The sequence below is a fragment of the Symphalangus syndactylus genome, chromosome 14 (assembly GCF_028878055.3).
Source record: "Symphalangus syndactylus isolate Jambi chromosome 14, NHGRI_mSymSyn1-v2.1_pri, whole genome shotgun sequence".
Classification (NCBI taxonomy): domain Eukaryota; kingdom Metazoa; phylum Chordata; class Mammalia; order Primates; family Hylobatidae; genus Symphalangus; species Symphalangus syndactylus.
The window spans coordinates 23,100,825-23,113,057 of NC_072436.2; the positions used below are offsets into that span (position 1 = coordinate 23,100,825).

The following is a 12,233-nucleotide window of genomic DNA, read 5'->3' on the forward strand; positions in this document are numbered from 1 at the left end:
TTACAGACACGTGTCACCATACCCGGCTAATGTTTTTTGTATTTTTAGTAGAGACGGGGGTTTCACCATGTTGTCCAGGCTGGTCTTGAACTCCTGACCTCAGGTGATCTACCTGCCTCGGTCTCCCAAAGTGTTGGAATTACAGGCATGAACCACTGCACCCGGCCTCATGTGTATTCCAGAATAAAACTCTGGAAGTGGATTGGCTGGGTCATAAGTTGTTTGTGCTTATCATTTCTATGGTATATTTTATTAAATTGGATTATCATTTTATATTGAAAACTGGATATAATCACTTAAAGTTTTGCTATCAGATGGGCAAATGTCCTATTTTCTTGTTTTTCTCATTACAGTTCTTGTGATTAGTAGTAAGTTTATTGGCCATTTGTATTTCTTCTTCTCTGGTTTACTTATTCACATCCTTTACCATTTTCTTGAGTGATTGATTTTTTTTTTTTTTTTTTTTGAGATAGGGTTTTCTCTGTCACCTAGGCTGGAGTGCAGTGGTGTGACCATGGTTCACTGCAGCCTTGGCCTCTCAGACTCAAGTGGTCCTTCCACCTCAGCCTCCCAAGCAGCTGGGACTACAGGCACACCATCACGTCCAGCTAATTTTTAATTTTTGTAGAGATGGGGTCTCCCTATGTTGCCAGGGCTGGTCTCAAACTCCTCAGCTCGAGTGATTCTCCTGCCTTGGCCTCCCAAAGTGCTGGGATTACCGGTGTAAGCAACTACACTCGGCCAAATTTTCAATTTATAGGACCTCTTTATATATTATAGATGGTAATCCTGTTGACTACATATGTGGCAAATATTTTCCCCTAGTCTTTTAGCTTTGTTTATGGTGGCAATTTTCTTTAAATCCTTGTATTTTTAAAGAAAGGAGGTTAATTTCACAGGAAGTGGAGGCAAGATCATATGTTTGAAAGGCCTTTAGAAGTCAGTTGAACACACATGGAAACTACAAATGCCCTTGAACGAAGCATGTGCAAACGTGAATTTTCCTTCATTGTACCACACAGTTGCAGCGGCAAACATTTTAAAAAGGGGAGTCTTCTGTTCTAATTCAATGATCTGTGAAATGGCACATTATACTTTATTTCCCTCTACAAACACTTCCATTCACTTTCAGCCTCCTTCACCAAAACAGAAGTCATTTTTACATCATTCTAAGTCAAAATAAAAGTCTTGAACAAGTAGTTGGGTCAGGGAGGCTCCAGAAATCATAAGTAAGAATGGATACTTCTTTGGCTCCAGCAAAATGGTAGCCATCCTTTGAGAAATGCCATTTTTTAAACCCTTTACAATGATTATAAATTCAATACATGCTTCTTACAAAAAGCTTAGGGTGACTCCATTTTTTTGTAGTGAAAGTAGCCAATCCTCAAAGTGTGGTGTATACCTTTTCCACATAATTCAGACCACTAAGATCTAGAACTGTAATCTATAGTTGTGATTTTTTTTTTTTTTTTTTTTTTTTTGAGACAGAGTTTCACTCTTGTTGCCCAGGCTGGAGTGCAATGGTGCGATCTCAGCTCACTGCAACCTCTGCCTCCTGGGTTCAAGCGATTCTCCTGCCTCAGCCTCCTGAGTAGCTGGGATTACAGGCGTCCGCAACCATGCCTAGCTAACTTTTGTATTTTCAGTATAGACAGAGTTTCACCATGTTGGCCAGGCTGGTCTCGAACTCCTGACCTCAGGTGATCTGCCCGCCTTGGCCTCCCAAAGTGCTGGGTTACAGGTGTGAGCCACTGTGCCAGCCTTATAGTTGTGATTTTTTTCTGTAGTTTTTAATTGTGAGCAGGGAGTAGGCAGGGGAAGGGTTCACAGGTTCCTCTGAAAATCTGATGGAAAATTATTCATTCTCTCCCCAGATAAACGAATACAAGCACACACACATAAAATGTTGCATTGGAAAATGCTGGCTTGGTGAACTCAACCAGCTAATGCAACCCCTAGCAGGCTTCTTTCTCCATTTTAATCTTGCCTCCCTCATTGTTAGACCTGCTCTAGGGACTCCAGGCTGATTTCTAAGTCACTTTCATGAGGTAGTGTCGTCTACACCAGCCAGAACTCTCCCTCCCTCATACTTTTTGGTTAGAGTCAGGTTTTCAAAGACATTCGTGAGGTTCACCTCAATCATAGGCTCCTTCTGGCAATGTTCTGTGTTCCTTTCTCAAAACACTGTCAGATTTGTAAAGCAAAACCATGCCTTTGTGAAATTGGGCTGCCTATTTTTATCTACCTTCCCTCTCACCCCATCTCCTGAAATATGTTGTTGTTATTTCTCTGATTAGTGTTCTAGTCATGCAGAGAGACCCAAGGCTCATAGATAAAGAACAATCACGGCTTTGAAAGACACACTCAACTCCTCCAGTATGGAAATGGTTACACTTTACAATGAACATGAGCAGAATAAAATCTCTTTAGGGAAACAGTTTCATGACAGCCAAATGCTGAATCTCAGAAGAGATACAAAATTAATCCTTGGCTGACAAATGATCACTACTCTCAACAATGTCCTTTTTTCTTGACTCTTAATTAAGCACTGGAGGTGGTGAGTCTAATTAGAGAGAAAGACATCTAGAGCTGCCCATGCATCAGTGTGTACAGTTTGTGCACTGTATGAACACACAGCAGAGGAGGCGAATGGGGCTAAAATTCAGCCCTAAGCCCAGAGCACCTGCTGAGTCTGCCCAGAAGGGGCACCTTTTTCTAATTCATCTGTCTAAAGGGAAGCTTTTTTTCTAATTCTCACAAGAAATCAGAGTTGTAAGAATTTGGGTTCCTGCAATCATTTTTAAATTTATTTTATTTTTTGTTTTTTAGAGACAAAGGCTCCCTCTGTCGCCCAGGCTGGAGCATGGTTGGCCCTGCAGACAGCTATGATTCTCTAGTTAACCTATTTGGATTGAATTAATTAAATGGTCCTTACAACCCAATGTCCCAGTCTGGTTTATAGCCCATGCTATAAGCCAGTAGTTCTTAAACTTTAGCCAGCAACAGAACCATCTGGAGGGCTTGTTAAAACAATTGCTGGGCTAGACCCTCAGAGTTTCTGAATCAGTAGGTTTGGGGTGGGGCCTGAGAATATGCATTTCTAACAAGTACCCAAGGGATGCTGACGTTGCAGGTCCAGGGACCTTACTTTGAGAACCAGTGATAGAAGCTATAGCTATAAGCAAGGATTTATTTTGGACCTTTTCTGTTTACTAATGAGAGCCTCATTGAGCCTGTCCAGATAAAATAAAAATAAGTCATTCAGGTACCCCAAAATGGAGTGGAAGGGTAATGCTGGTGGGCGCTTAGCCTGGGTACCAGTGGCACACATGGCCCACAGTTCCCAGAATTACTTTGAATATGGGACTGAGAAGGTACTCTGTGGACAGGAGGCATTTCCATTCATTTGATTCACCGAGTGTCTGCATCTGTGTGATGAAGTAGCAACTGTTTTCCTGGTCAGCGGCTCAGCTGTGGGTACTGATGGTTGCAGAAACTTAAAAGAAATTAACGGTGTAGTTCCCAGACCATTGCTGAGTGAAAAGCCTGTTTGTTTTGGTTGGGGCTATGTTAGTGTATGCAGGGGAGACCCACTCTGGAGAGTGCAAGGTATCCTAATGATCCACATTCACTAAAGCCCACACTGTTGTTTTGTGCTCAGATAAGGAAAAGGTTTTTTGCACAATAGACTCCTTAGTTGTTAAAGGCCTCCACTTCACTCATCCTAAGTAAATAAGTGCTCTCTTTTGAAGGTCTCCAGATTCGGGGAGATCTCCTGTTTCCATTATTCTAGCCTTGGGCTCCTGTTGTAATCCCAGAATTCTTTTTTTTTTTTTTTAAGAGATGAGGTCTTGCTCGGTTACCCAGGCTAGAGTGCAGTGGTGCCATCATAGCTCACTGCAGCCTCCAGCCCCTGGGGTCAAGTGATCCTTTCACCTCGGTCTCCTGAATAGCTAAGACTACGGACATGCACCACTGTGCCTGGCTAATTTTATTTATTTATTTTGTAGAGATGATGTCTTGCTATGTTGCCCATGCTGGTCTCGAATTCCTGGGCTCAAGTGATCCTCCATCCTAGGCCTCCCAAAGTGCTGGGATTACAGGTGTGAGCTACCGTGCCTAGCAGAATTTTTTTTTTTTTTTTTTCAATTTTTATTAGAAGTTCCTAAGTCTCGGCCAGGTGCAGTGGCTCATGCCTGTAATCCCAGCACTTTGGGAGGCTGAGGTGGGTGGATCACGAGGTCAGGAGTTCGAGACCAGCGTGGCCAACATAGTGAAACCCCATCTCTACTAAGAAGACAAAAAAAATTAGCAGGGCATGGTGTTGGGAGCCTGTAATCCCAGCTACTTGGGAGGCTGAGGTAAGGAGAATCGCTTGAACCAGGGAGGCGGAGGTTGCAGTGAGCCAAGATCGCGCCATTGCACTCCAGTCCATATGACAGTGTGAGACTCTCTGTCTCAAAAAAAAAAAAAAAAAAAAAAAAGTCCCTAAGTCTCTTCCTTGCCCTAGGCTCAGCTGAGATGGGAAAGTCAGGCCCCATCCCCTTCCTGGCCTTTCATTTACTAGATACCCACCCACACTGGGTTTTCTTCCTATATCCTGCCTCTAATCAAACTCTCTTTATTATTCTGTCCTCTTGGTCAGAGCCCGGCTATTCTTTTAGCTGAAAAATCTTCTTTGGCACTCTAGCAACAGAGAGAAACCTATCCAAGTGCCCTGTCTGTTGGTTTTCAAAGTGGCAGATTTTTGGCCCTTCAGGTACCTCTCTTTTTGCCAAACTTCTAATCAGTTTGCACCTATGATTCTTTAAATATCCTTTTGATATTTCCTTGGTGTTGGTAGCAAGGAAACCTTGAGCTCTGAGGAGCACAAGCTGGGAGAGACCAGAAGTTCTTACCCTTTCTTGGGGTCTGTGCTCCCTCTGAGAATCGGAGAAAAGCTCCCCAGAAAAAAACAACCAGAAAGATTTATTTAAGGATCAGAGGAAGTAATCACAGGAGACTCTCCTGCCTGCCTCACAAAACACAACTAGAAATAGGTCTCTGGGAGACTTCATGACAATGTGGCAAGCCATTGCTTTTGCGGCATGAGAGCAGCATTCTGTGGGTGTGTGATAAGAGAGCATAAATGATCCGCATTTGGACAAACCCAGGAAGGTGCATTTGCTCTTCAGAAGGTGTAGATCTGGGAAAACTGCAAAAGGCGGTAAGAAAAAAAAAAAAAAAAAGCCCATAGCTTATAGAACCATGCCTTTTAAATGTGGCTCAGAAATAGCTAACAATATTAATAATAATGACTGTCTTTGCCCCTTCCGTCTAATGTGTCCTTGTACTTTGGTACCTTCTGCTCAGAAAAGGGAGGGAGTTGGTGAAACAATGACAGAAAAGGACCAAAATGCAATCTAGGTTATACTCAGAACAAATTTAATGTGACTTAGGAAAAGGCCAAAGAGGAGGGCATTTCATTAGACAATCGACCTGAAAATCAGATCTAACCTAAGTCGCTGGTGGGGCGTGTTCCTTTCTATTTATAGCCAAGGACGGTAGCCATCTGATGACTGATTCTGGGAGTGCAGAAAATTCATGTGGACAAAACAAGACTGCTGAGGACCTGGGAAGGATGGTCCATCCATCATGGGATAAAGCTAACCTTGTTTTCGTTTGCTGGAAATGTGTAGAAATTGTTTAACTCTTCCCAGATCATGAACAAAAAAGCCAGAACAATAGTTTCAATTAGGATTAACAGGGCACCTATAACTCTGTCTGCCCTTAAATTCTTGCAGAACCTGTATATATTTGGTGAGGGGTGGTTTCTTTTTTTTTTTTTCCGAGATAGAGTCTCACTCTGTCACCCAGGCTGGAGTGCAGTGGTGCGATCTCGGCTCACTGCAAACTCCGCCTCCCAGGTTCACGCCATTCTCCTGCCTCAGCCTCCCGAGTAGCTGGGACTACAGTAGCCCGCCACCATGCCTGCCTAATTTTTTGTATTACTTAGTAGAGACGGGGTTTCACCGTGTTAGCCAGGATGATCTTGATCTCCTGACCTCGTGATCCGCCCGCCTCGGCCTCCCAAAGTGCTGGGATTACAGGTGTGAGCCACTGCGCCCGGCAAGGGGTGGTTTCAAATGTTCTCTGAATCAAAGGACTGCTTTTACTTGACAGGATGCTTCAGACAGCTTTGATCTTGATGTTTGGGGTAAATTAGGATGGGTCTGAAACCCATCTAACAGAGAATGATGGAGCCATGCGTATCAACTATGTAAGCATCAAACATCCTGAGGTTCCTACTTAGTCAATAATTCTGTGGTTATTTTAGACCAAGCTTCTATAATTACATCTTCATTATGCTTGGCAGACAGTGCTATTTCCAACACAGGAAGCAGCGGCCTTGCCTTTGTTGTTGTCCTTCTAGGTAGCAGTTGAAGCCAAATGGACAGAAAGCCCAAGACAACATGAAGTTGTTCTACAAGTTATTTTGGAGAAATTGACTTACCATACCACTCATCAACCCATGCAAAAGCCTGTCTATGTCCAATCAGCAGAATGTCTCGGACCACCTAAAAAGTAAAAGAAGGAGATTGAAATAATAGCGTCTTTGATGAAAACTATCTGGAAGACAGGTTAACAATTCTGGGAATCTTGGCGATTACAGAGTTCTTAATCCCTCTGTCCATAGGTGATGACAATTACAGGCTGCCTATAGGTCCTATAGTGCACACACACCTCCAGCCCTTCCCCGTGGTGTACACACACTTGCAGTATATTCATCTTGTCTTATTTGAGAGTAGGGCTGGGTGTGTGTACAAACTAATGACAAATACTTGACAGTCATACAGCAGTGATACAAATAAATATCTAGGTTAATTACCTTTAAGTTTTTCTCTCCATTTATCTTTAACTAAAACAGCATCTGCTTTTCATCTGTGGGAGGGTGTGTGTCTCACTAGTGCCAGGAGGTCATAAATGTTGGAAATCTACAACACTTTTCAAGGCAGCAAGTCACTTTTTTTTTTTTGAGACAGAGTCTTACTCTGTCACCAAGCTGGAGTGCAGTGGCACAATCTTGGCTCACAGCAACCTCTGCCTCCAGGGTTCAAGCAATTCTCCTGCCTCAGCCTCACGAGTAGCTGGGACTACAGGCGCGTGCCACCGTGCTCGGCTAATTTTTGTATTTTTAATAGAGATGGCATTTCACCATGTTTGCCAGGATGGTCTCGATCTCTTGACCTCGTGATCCACCCGCCTTGACCTCCCAAAGTGCCGGGATCACAGGCGTGAGCCACCGCACCTGGCCGATAGCAAGTCACTTCTAAGCAAACAGCACTTAACATTCCCTCTTTTCTGATGGCTGAAGTACAGTGGTGCAATCTCAACTCACTGTAACCTCTGCCTTGTGTGTTTAAGTGATTCTTGTGCCTTACCCTCCTGAGTAGCTGGGACTACAGGTGCGTACCACCATGCTTGGCTAATTTTTGTATTTTTAGTACAGACAGGGTTTCGCCATGTTGTCCAGGCTGGTCTCAAACTCCCGGCCTCAAGCGATTCACCTGCCTTGGCCTCCCAAAGTGCTGGGATTACGGGTGTGAGCCACCTCACCCAGCCTGATTCAATTTTTTAATTGTACATTTAAAAATAACTTAGAGTGTGATTGGATTGTTTGTAACACAAAGGATAAATGCTGGAGGGGATGGATACCCCATTCCTCACATTGTGCTTATTTCACATTGCAGGCCTTATGAAAACATCTCATGTACCCCCTAAATCTTTACACCTACTATGTACCCACAAAAAATTATTTAAAAAATAAATATTGATTCAATTTTTCTTTTTATCTTTTTTTTTTTTTTTTTTTTTTTTTTTTTTTTTTGAGATAGAGTCTCGCTCTGTCCCCCAGGCTGGAGTACAATGGCACGATCTCGGCTCACTGCAATCTCAGCTCTCTGCAACCTTTGTCTCCCTGGTTCAAGTGATTCTCCTGCCTCAGCCTCCTGAGTAGCTGGGATTACAGGTGCCTGCCACCATGCCTGGCTAATTTTTGTATTTTTTTAGTAGAGATGGGATTTCACCATGTTGGTCAGGCTGGTCTTGAACTCCTGATCTCGTGATCTGCCTGCCTCGGCCTCCCAAAGTGCTGGGATTACAAGGCATGAGCCACCACGCCTGGCCTCAATTTTTAAACAAACATAAATGAACGTGTGAGATACAAGATAAGTAAATATCCTTTTAGGTTTGACTTTCATGTAATAGCAGAGGGGGAAAAAGGCAGTTTACCATTGAAAGGATGAAAAAAGAGACCTGAACTAGAATAGAACATAATGGGAATGATAAGCTTGACTGGACACAAAAGGATGAAATTGTTTCTTATGGTGACACATAATGGCAATAGAAGGCTAAGGAAAATAGTGTATACCATTTGTGGGTGTGTGTGTGTGTGTGTGTGTGTGTGTGTGTGTGTGTGTGATACTGTTCATGTGTTTTTATTTCATGGTATTCTTTTCCATCCTGGGTAAATGTCTTTTTATATTTCTTGGATACTCACAGTCTCCCTGTAACATTCCTTTCTTCCTGCGAAACAAATCCAGTGATTGTCAAAAACCTCTCGTGGAAGATTCAAGCATGTTTCAATAAATGAAGGATTTTAATTTGGTGAATTTGCAGAAACAACGAAAGCATTTATAATGAAGTGTTTATGACTCCAGGCCTCTGGATATCTAGTGAGGCTTTTATGACTTGAAAGTAGGAAACACATAATGAATACAAGAAACAACACACAGCTATACACACTTGAGTGCTGAGTGTCTCAAATTCATGGAAATCAAAAGAACAGCATCGAGGCATCAGTAAATGTACCCTATTACACGAAGCACAACACAGCTGTCGGCTGGAAACAAGAATTCAATAATGTGCTAATGGCTCGCTTTCGAACATTTTTTTCCCCTTAACTGTGAATAGATTCTTAAAAAAAAAACAAAGGTGTTCAGAGAAAGGCATCCCTGGCACCTTCAACCCATGCAAATGCTAGCCTCAGATACACATTAGCGACTCACGTGCGAGAGCAGGTGCATTTCTGGAGTGTCAATAACATTTCATTATATTTGGAAAGGGCAAGGCATAAATCTTACAGGTATTTTCAAGAAACAGATTCTCAAAACTAGCCTGAGCCATCTGTGAGAAAAGAAACACAGTGGACCCTGGGGCAATATAAATATGGCCTTTTAAATTATTATTATTATTTTGGAGACGGAGTCTTGCTCTGTCACCCAGGCTGTAGTGCAGCGGCGCGACCTAGGCTCACTGCAACCTCTGCTTCCTGGGTTCAAGTGATTCTCCTGCCTCGGCCTCCCGAGTAGCTGGGACTACAGGCACCCATCACCACGCCCAGCTAATTTTTGTATTTTTAGTAGAGATGGGATTTCACCATGTTGGCCAGGCTGGTCTCAAACTCCTGACCTCAAGTGATCCGCCTGCCTCGGCCTCTCAAAGTGCTGGGATTACAGGTGTGAACCTCACCCAGCCTTATTTTTACTTTGTATTATCCTCTTTTTAACTGACAACTCTGGCTTTGATAAATATGCTTTGTGAGTGGAAAACACACTATGAAGCTGGGCGTGGTGGCTCACGACTGTAAACCCGGTACTTTGGGAGGCCGAGGTGGGCAAATCACTTGAGGTTAGGAGTTCGAGACCGGCTGGGCTGACATGGTGAAACCCCATCTCTACTAATAATACAAAAGTTAGCCTGGTGTGGTGGCACACACCTGTGCCTCAGCTGCTCAGGAGGCTCAGGCACAAGAATTGCTTGAACCTGGGAGGTGGAGGTTGCAGTGAGCCGAGATCATGTCACTGCACTCCAGCCTGGGCGACAGATTGAGACTCCATCTCAACAAAACAAAACAAAACAATACTATGATAGTCTAGGCCCCAGTAAGAGGAGGTCTTTTTACCTTAAAAAGCCACACACAAAAAGGGATGCTGTGGGAAACCAAGGAAGACACTGCCTTAGATAGACACAGAGCTGAGGCTGGAAAACATTTACTTTGGGAACTGCAATTGCTTTCCTGTGCGATAATCAGGACACAGGAGGAAAACAGGAGATCCTGGAGCTTGATTTCTACGTATCACATTTCATTCTGGCTCCTGGCTGTCTGGCTGGGTTCTGGAGCGCGGGAGAGGAGCGGCATGCTTCTCTGTTAAAGAAAACACTCGGCCGGGCGCGGTGGCTCACGCTTGTAATCCCAGCACTTTGGGAGGCCGAGGCAGGCGGATCACGAGGTCAGGAGATCGAGACCACGGTGAAACCCCGTCTCTACTAAAAATACAAAAAAAATTAGCCGGGCGTGGTGGTAGGCGCCTGTAGTCCCAGCTACTCGGAGAGGCTGAGGCAGGAGAATGGCATGAACCCAGGAGGCGGAGCTTGCAGTGAGCTGAGATCGCGCCACTGCACTCCAGCCTGGGCGACAGAGCGAGACTCCGTCTCAAAAAAAAAAAAAAAAAAAAAAAAAGAAAACACCCAGGGCTGGGCGCGGTGGCTCACGCCTGTAATCCCAGCACTTTGGGAGGCCGAGGCGGGCGGATCACGAGGTTAGGAGATCGAGACCATCCTGGCTAACACGGTGTAACCCCATCTCTACTAAAAAAAATAACAAAAAGTTGGCCGGGCGTTGTGGTGGTGCGCCTGTAGTCCCAGCTACTCAGGAGGCTGAGGCAGGAGAATGGCGTGAACCCGGGAGGCGGAACTTGCAGTAAGCAGAGATTGCGCCACTGTACTCCAGCCTGGGCAACATAGCCAGACTCCGTCTCAAAAAAAAACAAAAAAAAAAAAAAAAAAAAAAGAAAACACCCAGGGCTCTCGTGTTTGTGCCAGAGTCCACCATTACTGTGAGCCTGAGTTATGAGGGTTCAAGAGACTGGCAGTCTAGTTCTTGGACCTAAATTCCAGAATTAAACTTTTTATTGTTAATTGGCCCCCAATCTCAATAGACGAATCCATCTAAGTAACAAAAAGCTAAGTGCATTAAGGTTAAATTCCAGTGACTCCAAAATAATTTTGGCAAGCTACTCTTTTATCAGTTTTTAAGTGGAAAAATAAACAGATAACCAGCCTATCTGGAATGTAGAGACAATTTGGGTAGTATTTATTCTTATGAAAATGAGAGCAGCTACAAAGGGCAATGCTCAACATTGCATTTCCCATTTTTTTCTCCCATGAGGGACAGAGTCATGTTAGAAACCCTGAGAAAATATGAGTCTTCACCAAGTGGGATTCTGCTACAAAATGAACATGTTGGCTGGGCGCGGTGGCTCATGCCTGTAATCCCAGCACTTTGGGAGGCCGAAGAGGGTAGATCATGAGGTCAAGTGATCGAGACCATCCTGGCCAACATGGTGAAACTCTGTCTCTACTAAAAATATAAAAATTAGCTGGGCATAGTGGCATGTGCACCTGTAGTCCCAGCTACTCAGGAGGCTGAGGCAGGATAATCACTTGAACCCAGGAGGCAGAGGTTGCAGTGAGCTAAGATCGTGCCACTGCACTCCAGCCTGGCGACAGAGTGAGACTCCGTCCCAAAACAACAACAGCAACAACAACAACAAAAAACCAAAATGAACATGTTTAGCCAAAGTAGGTATATACAATTGAAATCTGCATCCCAAGGCTGTTAATAATTCTTTGGTAGCAGAATTATTATTATTTCCTTTTTTTTTTTTTTTTTTTGAGATGGAGACTTGCTCTGTTGCCTAGGCTGGAGTGCAGTAGCACAATCTTGGCTCACTGCAACCTCTGCCTTCTGGGTTCAAGCAATTCTCCTGCCTCAGCCTCCTGAGTAGCTGGGATTACAGGCACGTGCCACCCACACCCAGCTAATTTTTTTGTATTTTTAGTAGAGACAGGGTTTCACCAGGTTGGCCAGGCTGGTCTCGAACTCCTGACCTCAAATGATCCACCTGCCTTAGCCTCCCAAAGGGCTGGTATTCCAGACATGAGCCACCACACCTGGCCACTTTGGTAACAGAATTATTAAAGAAACAGAAATGCTGGGGTATACTGTCTAATGGGACTATTGGGATTTCTTGTTCTATCTCTGGGCATCTTCTGCTTTGGGTGCCTACATTTGCAGATGTTTTGGGTGGCAATTAACCTCAGGGGCTGTGCTCACAGATAAGCCCTTTGGCTGTTTCCCAAGTGCCTCTGTCTGGGAGTAGATGAGTCCAATACCAAACTGAGAAGTGTAT

The 12,233-nt window shown here is 44.1% G+C and overlaps 1 protein-coding gene across 4 annotated transcripts in view; it reads right to left on the reverse strand.

Annotated features, from left to right (window-relative positions):
* Positions 1-12,233, reverse strand: part of PITPNC1 (phosphatidylinositol transfer protein cytoplasmic 1) — a 319,548-nt gene that overhangs the window by 15,722 nt on the left and 291,593 nt on the right. For all 4 annotated transcript variants that reach the window (XM_063617532.1, XM_055242684.2, XM_055242685.2 and 1 more), the window contains one exon: positions 6,494-6,557. In XM_063617532.1, coding sequence (XP_063473602.1) covers positions 6,494-6,557 — 64 coding nt within the window. The remainder of the gene's footprint in view (positions 1-6,493; positions 6,558-12,233) is intronic.